Genomic DNA, 19,716 nt, shown 5'->3' with positions numbered 1-19,716 from the left:
TCTAACTGCCCCACTGCTGTTTGTTTGTTTGTTTGTGTGCTGGCTTGTGCTCAGAGCTAGTGCCTTTCCTGCAGCGTGGCCCACTCCAAACATTCAAAAATGGTGAGTCTGCCCCGCCCCACATCATGAGATTAGCTTAAAATCAGGAGATTAAGAAAACAACAACAATACAGTTCGGGTTCTTTTTATTTGCTTTCTCCTTTTTGAGCTGGTGTTTTCCAGCGTCTTTGTTGTAACCTAACGGGCTAGGCTTGCTTGTTTTTCAATGAAAATTGAGCTTGTCGTGTAATGGCATCACTTTATCGCTCATGCTCCCAGTAGGATGGGAAAGGGAAGGTGAATCAACAGCGAAAACGGAGCAGCCGGCCAGCCTTACTGAATTCTTGGAAGCGGGCTGCCGCCTCACTTGACAAGGCGAGCCGAGCAGAAACAGGCAGGCTCCGAGGCAGGAGCGGCGGCACAGACGGGTTGCCACACGCAGGGCTTTTCCTGAGTGGAGGCAACGAGGACTTCGGTGAAACATCCGTAGCTTTGGGGGGCGGGGGCATTTGATGGGGTTCCCATGGCGTTCTGCCCACATAATGGGATTGTGGGCGAATGGTTTTGCCCTGATTCCTGTCAGGGCAAGATCAAGCGTGTACGGAGGACAAGCTTTCCGCGGGGGAGGGCGGGGGGCCTACTGCAGGCTGGGGTGTGGCTGGCTAGGCAGCAGGACGAGCTCTGTAGCCACGCTCCCTTGATGAGAACAGACTTTCCAAAGGAGTGCCCGTGGAATGAGCAGAGGGCGGGGTGGGAGGGGTTTGCTCGTTTGCATGAAGGATCCTGTGCAGCAGCATCACTTGCGACTCTGAGATTACAGCGGCTGCTCGTGCTTTGTTTTGTGACTTTTTTTGTTGGTTTGTTTGTTTTTTGCACTAGCTCAGTGGGAGCCTCTCTCCTCTCCGCTGGGGGGCGCTGCTCTTGCCAAAGTTTTCTTTGTCGGCACTGGGGAGCTTGGACTGTCGGACTGGGACCTGTGTACGCAAGGCTAGCCTTCCCCGGAGCCGATCCGTCTAGTGCTCTGGCCCCTGCTGCTAGAGGAGTTTCAGTTGCTGCTCTCCAGGCCCTCTGTCAGCTGAGCGGATGGGGGGGTATCTGAGGCTGTGAGGTGGGTGAGTACCCCCCTACTTTGCCTCCCAGCCCTAGGTGTGCAGTAAGGGAAGGGAGGAGCAGTGCTTGTTAGCGACTTTGCACCACGAAGATGTTAGAAACTCAGAGGGGAATAGGATGTAGTCTCTTGTTGGTGGGGTTGCTTAACATCCAGATTTGACTGACAACCGTCAATATAAAGTGCCCTCTTTTTAAAAAGAGTTGTGATCCCTATGGGCTGAGTTAGGTAGGCACTGTGCCCTGCTCTGTTAATCAGAACTTGCCATGTTGCATAATTCTATCCCCAGTCATTTATGTTACCAGTTTCCAAAAGACCATGGCCCACAAGTTCAGGTATGTCCCTTAATTTTTGAGTGGACTGGGCACCACTCTTCTCATCCTTCTTTAGTCCCCCAGAGCACACAACGTCAGCAATGCTTTTTGAAAACATGGTTGCATATCCCACTGTAGAAGTGCTTCCATCTTGCAAATCTGCCATCAGGGCATGTGATCTCATCTCGAGCCCACATGTAGGAGGTTAATATATTAGCAGAGTTACTTGAATGCTGTGTTAAAACTCAACCAGTATTTTGATTTTGTTTTGCACTGAAATATATATAAATCTTTCTCTCTCAAATCTCACCTAGATGGAACCTTCTTAAACACGCCAACTTCTCAGCCTACTTTGTTTTCTTAATTGTATTCCTGGTAATTGTATTTGTGAGCATTAAAAGCATCAAGAGTGCACAGATGAGAGACTGGCAGTGGAGGTGGAGTCATACTTTCTCTTGATATGGGGGAAATTCAAGCCACAAGAGTCTCTTGTGGCTCTGGATAAGACAGTTTTTCTAACTAACCGTAGATCTTATGAATCATCATCTGCATAACTGTATGGGGGATGCAATATCTAAATATCTTGTTGGAGACATCTATAGTAATAATAGTTGTATATGGAACATACAAATATGTTTTCCCCCATAAGGATTGTTTAGAATCAGGTCAAAGGGTTTTCTCTTTATGGATTAATATAGGAAATGGGGTGGGTGGATGGGGGAACAAGCTATCTAAGTGTCTCATTGGCTTGGTGACAGTATTTGAAATTAGTAATTAGCCATCCTTGGTGGGAGGAGGGGTGCTCTCAGTGCATCCTTTTCTTGGAATTTGTTTGATAATACCTGACATGACTCATTTTGGTGCATTCTGAAGAGCAGCTATGTCTTTTGCTTTGGAACTATGTGAACCAGGGAGAACCGTAGTCTCTTGTAGATATGGTTTTAGCCATAGCCACAGAGAGGGATAAAATCCTTTCCCTCTTCCCCCTGCTTCTCTGTCCTCTTTCCCCTTCAGCTCGCACATTGGGATAAACATTAAATGTTTGAGAAGCCTTTTAAAAATGCCTATGCTGCACGTTTTGTTGTTGTGGGTGTAGTAAAAAAAACGGGGTGGTGGTGGTGGTGGTGGGAACAGAGGTGGGGTGTCAGAGCAGGAACCTGTCGTGTTGAAAAAAATCATCCTCTTGGATCCAGCCTGAGGCAGGCAGGGGGTGTGGGTGGGTGGGTGAGGAAAGCTTGCGCTGTCACTACCTGTGCTGTGCCTATTATGTCAAGAGAGAACTTTATTCTCTAGAGCTGTCAATCTATCACACTTCACAAGCACCAAGACTCCCTTCAGTTCTTAACCTCCCCCACGCAGTAATTCTGGAAGACAGAACTGAAGAGCGTTCTCGGGGTTATTTGCATACAAAATAATGAACAGGCATCTACTGGATTTAAGATAAAACCTCTCCTCTCCTCTTCAAGATATCTTTATACTGTTTAGGGCCCTGCATCTTCACTCCTACCCATGAGAGCAATGTGGGCAGTACGCGGGGCAGGAATCCACCCATCTGAAGCTGATTGCAGAATCCTGAGCCAGGCCCCCAACAAATCATGTGTTGGGGAAATAATGAATATGGAGGTGCTTTTCTTTGCTTTCTGGGCCTTCAGGGTGCACTTAGCTCATGTTTTCAAGCTTTTCTCCATAACTATTTAGGTTAGAATCTTATTTTTTGTTAAATGGAAGTTGAGATTTTCATGTCATCACTTGACTCCAGGAGCTGGGGCTTTAACAAAAAACACGAACTATCACAAGACTCATGATAAAATCATGACAGTTGGTGATGCTGCAATTGCAGGATCAAGGCCTTTAACTTTAAATACTTTGTTAGCTATGTTAATTGAAGCCCTGAATATACAAATCTTCCAAATGGTCTTAGACTATGAAAGTCAATTGAAAAGCCTCCTAAGTGGGAGAAGAAAACAAACACTTCAGTGCTTTTGAGAGGAAGTGGTGTTTTGAAGGGGACTCTGGTATTGAAGCCTTTTGATTGAAGGTTAAATTGCTCATTGAGATACTGAGGAGGGTCTCACGTTCAAAGGCTCCCTGATCCTGCAATCTGAGATGTGTTGGTGGATTTCTGCATCCAGCTGAAATTCCATTGGTGGGATGGATTTGACTGTTGGATCAAAGGGCTGAATTTTGAATTGGCATCTGAACTTCACTAAATTTGGGATTACTTAGATCCAGGGACTTTGGTGTGAGGCTCTTTGCTAATATTTCCATAAAAAATCATTTTTCTTCGTTATTATTTCATTCATTTGAAAAAAAAATCAGTAGAATTTAATGCTCACAAAAAATGCTCAACTGACAAACTCTGGAGACCAGAGTCCTCTATATATGCATGATGAGGTACCACACTTCAAGGACAGCACATGGGCAAACTTCTCCATGCTACCCTGCTTATGTACCCTCAGGCTGCACTGGAGGGGTCACGTTCATAGTAAAGTTCAATCTCCCTCTCCAGTCAATCCATCCACTGCTTTCTCTGCTTAGGTTGCCAGCGATGGTACCAGTTCCAATATGTTGACCTGTCTACTTACACACATGAGACACTAATTCATTTTACAATGACCACTAATCAGTTAGCAGATGGTAATTTTGGCTTAATGCCAGCCTGGGATGGATTGGAACCCATGACCTCAAGCTGAAAGATGTATCGTGTTATCCGTCCTCTGAGTCATCCAGGCTTCTGGTGACTTTAATAAATCTTACTTCTCATCTTCGCTCTTCATTAAATGTGGATCAGATCACATAGCATTTCTTTCACTACCAAGTAATTCAGGTTTCCATTAGTTGGCTCGTCTGATAAGTAGCTGCAGTTTTGACAATGCTGAACTGATCTTGAACTTTTGGACATTTACTGCTGCTTTTTACTTAACTACAGCTCGTGGGTTACAGATGTGGTATGGATTCATCTGGCTACTCAGTTTTGAAGATGATCTTCAAGCTAATTTGTAACGTGAAAAATGAGGTTAAATGAATATCACTGCAGCAAAAATACAGTAAAGGGCAGCCTCACCGCTCATGGAAAGCTGTTGAACCACCGTATTCAGTTTGTGTAGCATATCAGCTGTATTCTTTCCCCCGCATTCTTTTTACTATAAGCATATACATTATTATTATTAATTTAGTATTACAGTGCCTTGTACAGGCCCAACCAAGTTTGGAGCCCCAGGTGACAGGCACTGTACACACACAGGTAATGTCGCATTTTACAGAGGGGAAAAATCCCATATTTAACAAATAGACATAATCTGAACCAGTTGCCAAAAGCCATTAAAATTCCAACTCAGGTAGCAAGGGCTTCCTGTATCCCACAATTTCGTAGCCACAGAATTGGACTCCAGAAGCTATCTTTTCAGTCTAAACAATATTGTTTCTGACCCTGGTGGTTTTGAAGTTTACACAGATCACACTGTCAAGGTTAGTTGAGACCATGATGCCTTCATGCAGCTGCAGAAAACAATAGCTCTATGTGATGTGAATTTCCTTGTTCATGTCAAGGTGTTTTGACTCTAAACCCTAACGATGGCATAAATGTTAATGCTGCTGAGCATTTCAACAGAAGCATCCGTCTAATTTGCTTATCCCTCAATCCCAAAATGCCAGCCATCCCCAAAACCCCATATCTAGCTACTAAACTTCTCCCCTTACCCCCAATACCTTTTACCATGCAGAGATGCACCATCAATACATGTGCAATATCACAAACTGAGACTGCAGGAGAGAGAAAATAAATTACATTTAATTTCAAAATAAATGTATATTTTCTTATTTAAATGAAACTGCCAGAGAATTAGAACCAAGGCACCTTACTACGGAATTGGGGTCCAACTTGTTGAGGAGTGCATGGGAAAAGCAATGATTTGTTTGCCCTCCAAAAGTGCTTAGCTTATACCTGGCAGACAGATCCCTGACTCTTAAGGTGGTTGCTCATTGACTCCTATTAAAATCCTAGCTTGGAACTCAGTCTTTGATAGGAACTCTGTGATTGCCAGGTGCTGTAGACCAAGGGTATATCTGCACTGCAGCCTAGGTAGACGGACTTGGGTTAGCTCCGCTGGAGTTAGCGTACTAAGAATATCAGTGTTGACATTGTGGCACCGGTGGTGGCTTGCGCTAGCCACCCAAGCTTGGATCAACCCAGCCTCCTGGATGCGAGCTCAGGCAGCTTATTTATTGCTTTGGATGTCTTCCTGGTTTGCCAGCATCTTAGAGTTTATTCTATTGAAGCTACCCACAATAATGAAATTAATTGCAGTGGGGTAAATGCATGTAGATATACACGAGTCTTAGTGTTCTAACTTTCAGCTGGAGAACTAACTCAGAGAGCAAGAGTGCAGCGTAGCCTGATCTATCCCTAGCTGTGCTTCGGTCAGGATACCTGCTGTCCCTGAGCCAGTGTTTTACAGTCACCATTCAGATGAGAAAACATGTAATAATTGTATCTGATTTGGAAGGTATGGCAGCTTAGGTTTATATCCTTTCCCCTAACATCTTGGAAAGAGCTTTGACCATAAAACAATCTGGCACTTTTCCAAGCTGGGAGGAAGTCTGGAGTGAAATCCAAAGACAAAAAAATATGCAAATCTCTGGAGCTGACAGACACCAATTCTGGATTTTCATCTAGCCTGGATAGGAATGTTAGACTTTTTATTTTTAAAGACTGTAAAGATATTTACAAGGTTGCTGAAGGGTTCACAGGCCGAAAGCTATAGCTATCTTTACTCTTGGGTTCAGGGGGCCAAATTCCCTCCTCAGACACATGTTCAACTCCCATTTGAAATGGTGGGAACTGCATATGTGAGAGGAGAGTTTGGCCCATAGTAAGCAATTTAAGAGGACACTGAAGTCTCTAAGCCACAGAGTGGTCCTTGCTTGACAGCTGTCCCATCTGGAAGGTCCTGCCTTTTGGAAACCATGACAGCATCCCTATCACCTCAGTCCCTTTCCTTTATTTCAGCATGACCTAGGCCCTGTCACCTTTTCCTTTTGACCTGTGTGATATCTAGGCCTCTGGCTGTAGAATGGCTGCTTCTTTCCGCTATGGAGTGACCATCACTGGAGCTATCCTGCTGGTGACAGGAACACTTTGTTTTGCCTGGTGGAGCGATGGAGAGGTGGGACCCACGTCTAATAACGATGCTATGGCTGTGCCTCATGGAGAAGCCAAAGTGGTGCCGAACTCCTCCTCCTCTAATGCACTGCTCAGGTCTGTCAGCTTCTTCTGCTGTGGCATCGGTGGCATCCTCCTCCTCTTTGGGCTTCTGTGGTCGGTGAAAGCAAACGCTCGGGGGATGTCTCGACACTATCAGTACCACTTCTCTAGAGACCTACACTACTTCACCGTGGAACCTCTTGATAAAAGGACATGCAGGTTAGTGCAATCTCTGCTACCGATGGCTTTCAAAAGGGAAACAATGTTTTTTAAATACGAGTTCTTTTAAACCCTAGTTTTCATTGATTTTTAGGATTTCCAAGACCGGACAATAAGTAACTTACATGATTAAACTACCATATAATAAAGCTGAGTATTTATGTAGGATTTTAGATTTTCAAAGCACTGATCAAACATAACCTCCCTCACAAAGGAGATGGGAGGGTTAGTGAAGTACTACTTACTCCAGTGTAGCCAACTATCAGGATTTTTAATCACAAGTATTCACTGTTTCTCTGAAAGCCCCAGCTCCTGGAATCAAGAGACTCTCAGCCTTTCTTTCTTTCTTAGTAAGTTTCTAGCTTTCATGGCTTCAGAGACAAGCTTGAAAATGTGACCTGAGTGAACTCTAAAGGCTCAGAAACCAGAGAGCAAATAAAAGAATTCCAAACTCATGGTTTTTAAGCCAAACACATGATTTGTGGGGCCCGACTCACAATGTTTGGGGTTGGCAATACCTTAGTACATACCCTTTTCCTACTGTGGGCCACTAGGAGATTACTACCTTAAGAAGACAGCTCTCTATGCCAATTCCACATTATCCCTATGGTAACTCTAGTCCTTGGTTATTTTAAAAGATAATATTAGGACTGCATCAAGACAAGGTAGAAATAAGCTCACTTTGTTGTGATGGATGCTGCTGCTCAGATATATTTCCCATTGACCACTTTGTGTCTGCAGTATATTTCCTCTCCACAGGGGTAGGACTGTGTGCTCATTAGCATCAATACTCCTGTAATTCTCTGTAGTCTTCATTGCTTTGTTCCTGTCAGGTTGCTTCGCAATTTGGCTCATGTTTGCTGCTCCTTCATAGCTGGTGTCATCAGGAAATGTGGTTGTGATTCTTTTTACCCTCAAAGGAACAACCACCAGACAGATTGTCTCTGTGACAGGTTTCAGATTTTGTGTCATGACCCAACAAGCTGAAGACTACAAGAGACAGATTCTTCTGCAAGAATCTGTGCAATTGAACCCTTCTGGCAGGGCACAACTGCCTCTTGTTTCACTTGCCTGCGCTCCATTATTGTGACAGGTACAGCTCTGCAAACTGCTTGGAAGTGTTGTGTGGCTCAACAGTGCTGTTTGAGAAACTATGGGATGCCATAAATATTAGGGCTGGGAAAAAATGATTTGTGACATTCAACCTGATCATCCTGCATTGGGTTGGGGGCTTTTGCTTTAGGAACAGCTCTCTCAGCTGGTGCGAATCAGCAACTGAGCCTCCCTCAAATCCCATGGGAGTCTGGTCCATTGCCCAGTTGCTTAGTTGCGAGCCTTTTCCTTTTGCCTAACCTCAACTCTTCCCTCCTAAACTTTAGGGGAGGGCTGGAAGTATACCACTGACTGTAGCAGATGTTGATTTCCGGGCACGTACCACCACCAGGAGCATGTGGCCTTTCATAGAATCATAGAATATCAGGGTTGGAAGGGACCTCAGGAGGTCATCTAGTCCAACCCCCTGCTCAAAGCAGGACCAATCCCCAACTAAATCATCCCAGCCAGGGTTTTGTCAAGCCTGACCTTAAAAACTTCTAAGGAAGGAGATTCCACAACCTCCCTAGGTAACTCATTCCAGTGTTTCACCACCCTCCTAGTGAAAAAGTTTTTCCTAATATCCAACCTAAACCTCCCCCACTGCAACTTGAGACCATTACTCCTTGTCCTGTCATCTGCTACCATTGAGAACAGTCTAGATCCATCCTCTTTGGAACCACCTTTCAGGTAGTTGAAAGCAGCTATCAAATCCCCTCTCATTCTTCTCTTCTGTGGACTAAACAATCCCAGTTCCCTCAGCCTCTCCTCATAAGTCATGTGTTCCAGTCCCCTAATCATTTTTGTTGCCCTCCGCTGGACTCTCTCCAATTTTTCCACATCCTTCTTGTAGTGTGGGGCCCAAAACTGGACACAGTACTCCAGATGAGGCCTCACTAATGTCGAATAGAGGGGAACGATCATGTCCCTCGATCTGCTGGCAATGCCCCTACTTATACATCCCAAAATGCCATTGGCCTTCTTGGCAACAAGGACACACTGTTGACTCATATCCAGCTTCTCGTCCACTGTAACCCCTAGGTCCTTTTCTGCAGAACTGCTGCCTAGCTGCTCGGTCCCTAGTCTGTAGCGGTGCATGGGATTCTTCCGTCCTAAGTGCAGGACTCTGCACTTGTCCTTGTTGAACCTCATCAGATTTCTTTTGGCCCAGTCCTCCAATTTGTCTAGGTCCCTCTGTATCCTATCCCTACCCTCCAGCGTATCTAGCTCTCCTCCCAGTTTAGTGTCATCCACACCATCCTCCAGATCATTTATGAAGATATTGAACAAAACCGGCCCCAGGACCGACCCTTGGGGCACTCCGCTTGATATTGGCTGCCAACTAGATATGGAGCCATTGATCACTACCTGTTGAGCCTGACAATCTAGCCAACTTTCTACCCACCTTATAGTGCATTCATCCAGCCCATACTTCTTTAACTTGCTGACAAGAATACTGTGGGAAACAGTGTCAAAAGCTTTGCTAAAGTCAAGGAACAACACGTCCACTGCTTTCCCTTCATCCACAGAACCAGTTATCTCGTCATAGAAGGCAATTAGATTAGTCAGGCATGACTTGCCCTTGGTGAATCCATGCTGACTGTTCCTGATCACTTTCCTCTCCTGTAAGTGCTTCAGAATTGATTCCTTGAGGACCTGCTCCATGATTTTTCCGGGGACTGAGGTGAGGCTGACTGGCCTGTAGTTCCCAGGATCCTCCTTCTTCCCTTTTTTAAAGATGGGCACTACATTAGCCTTTTTCCAGTCGTCTGGGACTTCCCCGGATTGCCATGAGTTTTCAAAGATAATGGCCAATGGCTCTGCAATCACATCCGCCAACTCCTTTAGCACTCTCGGATGCAATGCATCCGGCCCCATGGACTTGTGCACGTCCAGCTTTTCTAAATAGTCCCGAACCACTTCTCTCTCCACAGAGGGCTGGTCACCTCCTCCCCATGCTGTGCTGCCCAGTGCAGTAGTCTGGGAGCTGACCTTGTTTGTGAAGACAGAGGCAAAAAAAGTATTGAGTACATTAGCTTTTTCCACATCCTCTGTCACTAGGTTGCCTCCCTCATTCAGTAAGGGGCCCACACTTTCCTTAACTTTCTTCTTGTTGCCAACATACCTAAAGAAACCCTTCTTGTTACTCTTAACATCTCTTGCTAGCTGCAACTCCAGATGTGATTTGGCCTTCCTGATTTCACTCCTGCATGCCCGAGCAATATTTTTATACTCATCCCTGGTCATTTGTCCAATCTTCCACTTCTTGTAAGCTTCTTTTGTGTTTAAGATCAGCAAGGATTTCACTGTTAAGCCAACCTGGTCGCCTGCCATATTTACTATTCTTTCTACACATCGGGATTGTTTGTTCCTGTAACCTCAATAAGGATTCTTTAAAATAAAGCCAGCTCTCCTGGACTCCTTTCCCCCTCATGTTATTCTCCCAGGGGATCTTGCCCATCAGTTCCCTGAGGGAGTCAAAGTCTGCTTTTCTGAAGTCCAGGGTCCGTATTCTGCTGCTTTCCTTTCCTCCTTGTGTCAGGATCCTGAACTCTACCATCCCATGGTCACTGCCTCCCAGGTTCCCATCCACTTTTGCTTCCCCTACTAATTCTTCCCGGTTTGTGAGCAGCAGGTCAAGAAGAGCTCTGCCCCTACTTGGTTCCTCCAGCACTTGCACCAGGAAATTGTCCCCTACATTTTCCAAAAACTTCCTGGATTGTTTGTGCACCGCTGTATTGCTCTCCCAGCAGATATCAGGGTGATTGAAGTCTCCCATGAGAACCAGGGCATTCGATCTAGTAGCTTCTGCGAGTTGCCGGAACAAAGCCTCGTCCACCTCATCCCCCTGGTCTCGTGGTCTATAGCACACTCCCACCATGACACCACCCTTGGTGCTCACACTTCTAAACTTAATCCAGAGACTCTCAGGTTTTTCTGCAGTTTCATACCGGAGCTCTGAGCAGTCATACTGCTCTCTTACATACAGTGCAACTCCCCCACCTTTTCTGCCCTGCCTGTCCTTCCTGAACAGCTTATATCCATCCATGACAGTACTCCAGTCATGTGAGTTATCCCACCAAGTCTCTGTTATTCCAATCACATCATAATTCCTTGACTTTGCCAGGACTTCCAGTTCTCCCTGCTTGTTTCCCAGGCTTCTTGCATTTGTATATAGGCACTTGAGATAACTTGCTGTTTGTCCTGCTTTCTTAGTATGAGGCAGGAGCCCTCCCCTTTCACGTTCTCCTGCTCGTGCTTCCTCCCGGTATTCCACTTCCCCACTTACCTTAGGGCTTTGGTCTCCTTCCCCGGTGAACCTAGTTTAAAGCCCTCCTCACTAGGTTAGCCAGCCTGCTCGCGAAGATGCTCTTCCCTCTCTTCGTTAGGTGGAGCCCGTCCCTGCCTAGCACTCCTCTTTCTTGGAACACAATCCCATGGGTCAAAGAATTCAAAGCCTTCTCTCCGACACCACCTGCGTAGCCATTCGTTGACTTCCATGATTCGACAGTCTCTACCCAGGCCTTTTCCTTCCACGGGGAGGGTGGACGAGAAGACCACTTGTGCCTCAAACTCCTTTATCCTTCTTCCCAGAGCCATGTAGTCTGCAGTGATCTGCTCAAGGTCCTTCTTGGCAGTATCATTGGTGCCCACGTGGAGAAGCAGGAAGGGGTAGTGATCCGAGGGCTTGATGAGTCTCGGCAGTCTCTCCGTCACATCGCGAATCCTAGCTCCTGGCAAGCAGCAGACTTCTCGGTTTTCCCGGTCGGGGCGGCAGATAGATTTCAATACAATAGGAATTGCTGGGCCTTGCTCGTGATGTAATCAAACCTAGCGTCCTTCAGGCCAGCTGGCTCTGCCCATGTACGTGCTGATCTTAGCCACCTTTCTTGCAGCACCATATGCAGAAGGATATTTCAAGATGCTGTTTTAGGAATAATAGTGGGCATCTCACCACAGCATGTGGCAGCGGTTTTCATTGACCTTGCCGTCCATACAACTAATCTTAGTCATCTTAAATAGAAGCAAGTTGTATTGGACACAGGGTAAAAAAAAACCAACACACACACAGGAGAAAATCATCACAACTAACTGCTAAGTAGAACGGAAATGCAGTTAGACAAAAGACCTGATCCAAAGTCCATTAAGGTCAGTGGAAAGATTCCCACTGATTTTGATGGGCTTTGGGGCAGACTCCCCAGCACCCCAAAATGCACATTTAGCTAGGTACTCTTCACCCAGTTTGAATCTCTGGGACTTGTTCCCAGTTCTGAATCAAAACCATTTTTTCTTCTGTACTCATGCTCTCTGTCTCTGAGTGACTTCAGGGATATTTTTGAAAACAAAATAAATCACCAAGGGGAAAAAAAGCTTGTAGAAGTGTCTTCTATAAATCAGGCTATGGGAAAAATAAGTCTAAAAGGAACATAAGCACTTACTGTAAAAATTCTCTCTTGGGACACAAAGTACAGGCTCCTGATCATCCAGAGGCTTTTTGGGAAGCTTTTTAAAATCCAGGGCCAGAGCCTCAGCTGGTTCCAATCAGTGTAGTTCCTTTGGCTTCAGTGGAACTACACTGATGCACACCAGCTGAGGTCTGGCCCACTAATTTTGGCCCTTCTCCTGTACTACCCCCATGACCTGGTGGTGATTAGCCCAGTACTATGGGTTCACCACAAACACACAGTTCAGCAAAGAAAGCTTTGCCGTTGTGAACGAGCTCCTTCCACCCCAGCAGCTGTGTTGGCTTTTGCACTTGGAAACCTTTGAACAGAGCAGGGCAGAGAAAGGTCATTCTGTTTCATGGAGGATTGTGATATTTTTAAATTGGTGGTTTCATTCCAAATCCGAATGAAACCAAAATTCTCCACAAAGGGAAGGGATCCCCAACTCCAGGGCAGTCTGCTTGGTGTCTACCCCAGAGCTGCAGGCCCTGGAAGACCTAGGGTCCCCTGCTCTAAGGCCACCTGGCAGATAGGCTGCCCTGGAGACATAGACCTGGGGAGCTCTGGGCTCCCCATTTTTGCGCCTGTCTGGCAGGTGGGCTGCTGAGGAGCTGGGTGGGCGAGCAGGCAGGAGCCAGGCAGGTTTCAGTCAAATCCCTGCCTTCATCAGAAGTGAATGTCTCTGTGAAATGTTTTGTTTTCCACAGATCAGCAAATTCCAGTGAACAAATGTGTTCTTGGAATTTTCCCACCCAGTTTCTATTGAACGTCCCACAGCCGGCCTGGGGCAACTTGTTGACTTACAAAACTTGTTTGTTTAAAAAGGCCAGTTTCTCACCATAAGCTAATTGGGCAAATTCTGGCTTGCAACTGTATTAGCCCTGCTGAGAGCCTGAGAAGCCTGTTGACTGGTGTGTGGGTGTGAAGAGCTCCATGTAAAGAGCTGCACACAAGAAGCCCCTTGCCGTGCACAGCAAGAAGAAATGTATTGGTCCTACAAACCCCAGGAACAATGCTGGATGTTACTATTATTTATATTATCATAGCGCCTAGGAGCCCTCGTCATGGACCAGGACCCTATCGTGCTTGGGGCTGCACAAACAGAATTCTTGAGCATCATCTACTACCACCTTATCTACTAACTATTTACCTATATGCAGACGTTCCCATTTATAGAGCACTCCTGTAACAGACGGCAACTCTAACAGTGTTGGTGCTAGGGCAGGACTGAGACCCGTTGGCAGGGCAGTGTAGGACAGCTTGCACAGCGGCTGTCTGGGTGCTGCCTGGTCTGTGGATAATTCAGGTAAACACCTCACATGTAAACTTCATTGTGTTCCATTCTAATGATGAAAGTCTGCTGGGGTGACACATGCCCACCTTGTTCTGGCATTCAGTCCCAAGTTTTTGGCTCCCTTAGGTACAATAGTCTACAGACTAAGGAAGAATCATGGCGTGATGTTTTCATGAGATCCCACAGGGTTTCTCTGGAGCGTGTGTGTATATGTGTGTCACCATGTCCTAACACTGCAATACAAACCTCAAGTCTCAAGCCAGGCCCTTTTACAGGTTTAACTGAGAGGTTTGTGGTCACGGCCTTACACACATTTCCCACCCGCTTTGAAAAATAATCTTCCCTTCAAGGAAAGGGGAAGTGAGAAGATCAAAGGTTGTGCAAATGTTTTACCTGTACACAGCCTATGTTTACTCAGCAAAACAAAATTGAAAGGCACAAACATTGTGTTTTTCCCAGGTTCTCCGCACTGCTGATTAGTTAATGATTAACATTGGACACTATTAATACCTAATAAATAATAATAATATAATATGTATTTGGCTTGTGGCAGCACCCAGAGACCCCAGACAGGATCTGAAAGGCACTTGGACAGCCCCAGTCTCTCCTGCAATAACTTCCATACCCATGACTGCTTTTGGAACCCTCATCCTCCCTTTCCTCCATTTTCCCTGCTTTCATTTGCCACACTCCCTTCTTGCCTCTTGTTTCAAACTATACCTGATCAGGCAGGAATGCAACCTAGCAGCATGTTTGTACTGTCCTTGGCAAGTTAGCACAAAAAGATCTTGGTTCGTCACTGGGGTCTTTGGTTCTAAACTACGTGAAGATTTTTTTAAAGACATAAATAAAGTCAGCTAGCCCCAACTGCAACAGAATCTAGGCATCACTGGCTGGCTGAATCCCTCTAGACATCACAGCAGAAGTAAACGCTAAAGAGCAATTTGAAGGAGAGGGTGGGAAGGAAGCTTGAAGCTATAGCATCTCTCCAGGTCTCCTGAAAATCAGCTGCACGATCATGTCAGATCAGGAGAGGCCCATATTTTGGGATGCCCAAACGCACAACTTGTCGATGCTGTAGAGTATTAACAGTTTCTCACTTTTCGACACACTGTTATAAACACCACCACATGGTGCAGAGTGGCAATGGACCAAAATTGCCTTCAGCACTGTGTGCCTTCAGACACTTATGATGGGGTTTCTCAAATGTCTTTCATTAAAGTGGACCACGCTTTCATGAAGAAAATTTCTCTTGAAACAGCTCCCTTGACTTCCATGTGATGATAATAACAATTGCTTACATTAGGAAGTAATATGTAGCCACACTTTAACACAATGCTTAGCATCTGGAATGGAGGAGAAGCCACCAGCACCAGGGGCACAGTAGAAGTTGTTAGATGCTGAGCACTTCTGCAACTTTTGTGTCCAGCAAGCACTCTGTACACCACCACCAAGTCTCCTGCAGGCTCACTTTGGGACCACAGTCTAAGGACCTCTGGTTTAATAATTGTGACTATTCTTATGCAATTGGTAGTGGTAGGTTCCCCCCACCCCGTTAAAGAAAGCGTAACCTGGTCAAATTCAAACCTCTCTTGAGTTTTGGAGCAACTGCTAGCTAATGCGATAGCTACTTTTACCTGGTCCATGTACTTCATTATAAATCCTATTTTATAATCTGATGCATTTGATTTGGTTTAGCTTGATGCAGGTTTGCTTTGCTTTTTGTTTCAGTGCCTGGGATGCCAATGCTATCCCCACCTATGAAGAAGCCCTGAACTGCAGGCCTGCTCAAAGTACCCTCGGTTATATACCACCTCATGGTGGGAAGGAGGAGACTACACCCCCTCTGTATGGAGACTTAGATGAGGATGATACGTGGCCAGGTTGCCGCAGACGCAGCTCCTCAGACAGTGTACTGCTCAGGACCATGCCATCCAGGAGGGAAACAGAGTCACAGGGTGAGCCCAGCGCTACACCACCGCCCAGCTACGAAGACATCAGTGTACATGGCGTGTGATCTATGAACCACATACAATGCGTTGGACTCTATAGATTGCTGCCTCGTCTGTTTGCTTTGGAGCCTGTCCTTTCCTTCTCTAAAGTAATGATCATGAAGTGAGAGGGGAAACATAAATCAGCTATTCAGATCAAAATGGCTTTTCTGTCTTTTCTAGGAGTAAATCCAGAATAATTACAGTAAATCCAGATAATCTCAATGCTGCCATTTTCTGAGTTGTGTGGATAATCAGAATGTTTTCAAGCTTTCATATTTTTAATACAATTACTGATGATTGCAAATATTTGACAGGTAGCAGGACAGAGAAGAAAATATTTTTGAGAATCTAGGATGCCTGTTGAAATGCATGGGGAAATCTTTACAAGAGAGATCCAGCCAAGACTAGCATCTTAGGGTAACATTTTTATAAAAGCCTGGTAACTTAGGTGCCTAAGTGCCATCTTAAGAAATGATTTAGTCACTAAGCAGGCTAAGCTGCCTTGCCACTCAGTGACACCAGCTAAGATTTTCAGTGGTGATTTTTGGGTGTCCCGTATAAGACCCTTTAAAGGGGTTTGATTTTCAGATGGTGCTGAGCAACTCGCCTCTGAAAAACAGGTTCTTAAGGAGCCTCAAGTTGAGCACCACAAACTTGAGACATCCGAAATCATCAGTTTCTTTTGAAAAGCTTGGCCTTGGCTCCTAGGTGCTGAATGTACTTTTGACAACATTTCCCTAAGTCATTCGGCTCCGAGGTTGTTCTAGTAGATAAGAACGCTGGGACTTAAGCTTTACCCAACCATTGGTCATGAGCTGAAGTGCTCAGCACCTCTGAAAATCCAGCCAGTATAGTGTGTATATATATGGCAAAAATGTGCTTACTTCAATAGATTGTTCGCCCAGGAGGAAAAAAAACCCAGCTTCCCTGTTCTGCGAGCAATGCAAGACAAACTCTCCCAAATAACATCTTGTGGGGAATCCTTGATACTAATTAGCTAATGAGTCGAAGACAGAGCTTTATAATCTGAGTGGCTTGTATTCAGCCTGCTGTCCCGCAAAGTCAATCACTTTGCTGCTGTCTCATGGAAAACCCATGAGCTCTAGAAACAGCTGTGGGGCACACTTCTGGCAATTGCAGGAGAATAGGGGAGAGGTAGTGTTGTCACTTTTATGGATGGCAGTGATGACTAGCCAGTGTACTTTATGACTGTCATTCGCCATACACACGGACACAAATATAGGAAGTGCAGAGTTCTCGCTGTCGTGGGAAATCACACATAAGGCAGTGGGAGAAAGCAAGCCTATAAAATCACCATGGTGACACATATCAAAGCATTAATGGCGGGAAGCAATCAAGCAGCTTCAGGGAATCAAAATGTATGACCATTTTAGAGTGAGACTAAGCTAGATCCTCAGACAGTGTAAATTCACAGAGGGGCCACAGAGGAACTACGCGGATTACACCAGCTAAGAATCTGTCCCCAAGCCTTTGGAGCATTGCCTCTTTAGTGGAAAGTCTGCCACTGAGTCCACAGGAGTGAACCTCTCCCCAGAGCTTACAGTAAATGCTTCACATTCAGACTGGAATTGTGTAAAAGAATTTGTAGTTGCAAAATAAAAATCTCCTGTCAAAATTGTTGCAAAGTTTTAGGCATTCCCTGTATGTGGGAATTGCCAGGATCCTGATGGAACCTTTATGATTCTGTGTGCGTATGCCGATAAGATTCTCTAGAGACATGAGGCGATGAAGAAGAGTAGCGTGTAGTCATTGCTTTTGTGTGTGTGCTGGGGTTGTGGGGTCTCTATTTTCTAGTTGATTTATTTCTCCTTTATGGGGCGGGGAGGGGCTTGTCTCCTCCTATTTCTTGGGCTGGGAGGGGTTGGATTTTTTTTGTTTTTTAAGGAATTTTTGCTTGGTTCTTTTGTTGTTGCAAACTGAAGTTAATGGACAATCTTCCCCCCATAAAAATATTAAAGCAAAAATAAAGTATATACTGTGCTTACAATTAATTTTCCAAAACTGTGACCAAATAATTGCTTATAAAGGACATTTATTCATATCTCAGCTGTTTCCTGTTTGTTCTCCCCTCCCAACAAATGACCCCAAATACTTATGCGACTTCACTTACTGCCTTTTGGTCTTAAGCATGTAGTAGAGTTTTTTTGTATTTGTGTTTGATTTTTACCTAGTGCACTATCACTGTACACCCAGAGCCACTTAAATATGTTATACAGTTTCAATAAACAAATGCTCATCTAAGCCAGCCGTGAAGGCCAGATAAAGTATAGGCTGTTGTCATTTGATCCTTGGCATCTAAGCAACAAACTCTGTAAAAGAGGGATTGTTGTAGGGTTTCTTCTGGCAGAAGGCCCATAACCTTAGATGTGTCCTCGTCAGAGGACGTTTAGGTTGTGAAGTGCTCTGCAGACCCCATAGTAGATATGGAAGAACAATTCAAGGACCTGCTCTGCATGTGTGGTTCAACAGCCTTAAAACAGCACTGCTTCTAATAAATAATCTCTCACTAGCTGGGGATGGTGGACAATATCCAAAGCCTAATCAGTCCCCACGCTCAGCACAGACAGAACTGATGTAATTTCACTCCTTGCAAGCCATCTTCTAAGACTAACACTTACTAGTGTGTGAAGGAAGGCCTGTCTCACGAAGAACCTCCACATTCAATGAGAGATCCACATTCAATGAGAGAAACTTTGAAGGACGTTGCTGAGGTATTTTTCAAATATTGTTTTTGCTCTCTCTGACCATGAAAAGCTGTTTTCCTGCCATTATCTTTGCTCCTTCCCTCCCTCCTGCACTCCCACTGACTCTTTATGGCAGGGTAGCTGGCAGTTGGTTTTTTTGTATTTATTTACAAAGAGATTGGAGCATTTGTTTGGGAAATAGAGCCAAAGAGAATTCCAGAGCCTGTACAAACAGACAGAAGATAAAGACAAGGTCAGATGAATCTTGGGTCTGTCACCAGCCTTAACAAAACCAGAAGGGCAGCAACAGAGAACTGGAGTGAAAAAAATTACTTACCTCATGGGATCTGCTTGTCCTTAACCCCTCGGTGCCTGAGACTCCCTACAGGGCAGAGCTCTTAAAATCATAATGATTGTGTCTCAGTAATTTAATACTTTGCAATTCTCTTGCATCTTCCACCTGAGGATCTCACCATGACTTACAAACTGGATCATTGGACTAAGCCTGGTAGGGCCCCTCTGAGGTAGGGTGGTAGAATTATCCCCATTTTGCAGGTGGAAGGACTGAGACGGAGAGGGCTCAGTCATGGCAGTGTTTCCCAGGCTGCTCCTGGAGCAGCATAGCGGATTGTAACCCAGACTCCCTGTTTCCTCTGGCGGCAGGGGGGACATACACTGGGCCAGCCCTATACCTGGTGCAAGGTACAGCTGCTGGCACGCTGGCCCCACTGCTGCCCAGTGCCTGCTGGGGAGGGTATGTGTGCAAAGCCAAGGCCTCGCTCACTCTCATGCCTCACTCATCTGCGGGAGAAGGGGAGCAGGAGCTTTGCAATGGCTGTTTCCCCATCTCCTCAGGCTCCTACCATTGATCTAGGGAAGTGCCTTCCACCCCCCATATTCTACGGTGTGGGGGCACAGAGCGGGCCCCGATCTGACCTAGAGAGTGTGACTCGCCCAAGGCCATGGGCTCAATCTGCAGTCCCATCACAAAGCAATATTTGGACCATATCTAGAATGGGTGAATGCAGGGTTTAAATTCTCATAGATTATTTCCTGGGGCTCGGGGTTTCTGCCCCATGGGTTTGAAAATATTTACTAGAGCTCTGCTCTGGACACCTCTGGTTGAATTTAAGCCCTGGTGCATGTAGAGTTGTCACTAGCGTGGCTTCCCTGGCTGGTGTAGGCAGGTTTGTTTAGAAAACAGTCCTTCCTGAGGTTCTTCTTATCATCATGGGCATGGGCTATCAGGGCATGTCTGCCTAGGAACTGTGCACCCTCTCTCCTCCAAGGACATTTCTGGCTC

At 45.5% G+C, this 19,716-nt stretch overlaps 1 protein-coding gene across 2 annotated transcripts; it reads left to right on the top strand.

The window, feature by feature from the left end:
- Positions 1-833: 833 nt before the first annotated feature.
- Positions 834-17,144, top strand: TMEM61 (transmembrane protein 61). Of its 2 annotated transcripts, none has more exons than XM_073357599.2 (3): positions 834-1,147; positions 6,519-6,883; positions 15,446-17,144. In XM_073357599.2, exons 2-3 carry the CDS (start codon positions 6,534-6,536, stop codon positions 15,729-15,731), a joined length of 636 nt encoding a protein of 211 aa, XP_073213700.1. In that variant the 5' UTR covers positions 834-1,147; positions 6,519-6,533; the 3' UTR covers positions 15,732-17,144. The 2 variants fall into 2 exon arrangements, with proteins under 2 accessions (XP_073213700.1, XP_073213698.1); XM_073357597.2 differs by having other exon boundaries at positions 834-1,151.
- Positions 17,145-19,716: the final 2,572 nt, after the last annotated feature.

Source organism: Lepidochelys kempii, chromosome 8 (genome assembly GCF_965140285.1).
Source record: "Lepidochelys kempii isolate rLepKem1 chromosome 8, rLepKem1.hap1, whole genome shotgun sequence".
Taxonomy (NCBI): domain Eukaryota; kingdom Metazoa; phylum Chordata; order Testudines; family Cheloniidae; genus Lepidochelys; species Lepidochelys kempii.
This window is presented reverse-complemented; position numbering and strand designations above follow the sequence as displayed.

Bases quoted from the DNA above. Each gene is read 5' to 3' on its own strand.
- TMEM61 (XM_073357599.2), top strand. From the start codon at position 6,534: ATGGCTGCTTCTTTCCGCTATGGAGTGACCATCACTGGAGCTATCCTG. The intron at 6,884-15,445 runs GTTAGTGCAATC...TTTTTGTTTCAG, and splicing joins CTTGATAAAAGGACATGCAG to TGCCTGGGATGCCAATGCTA.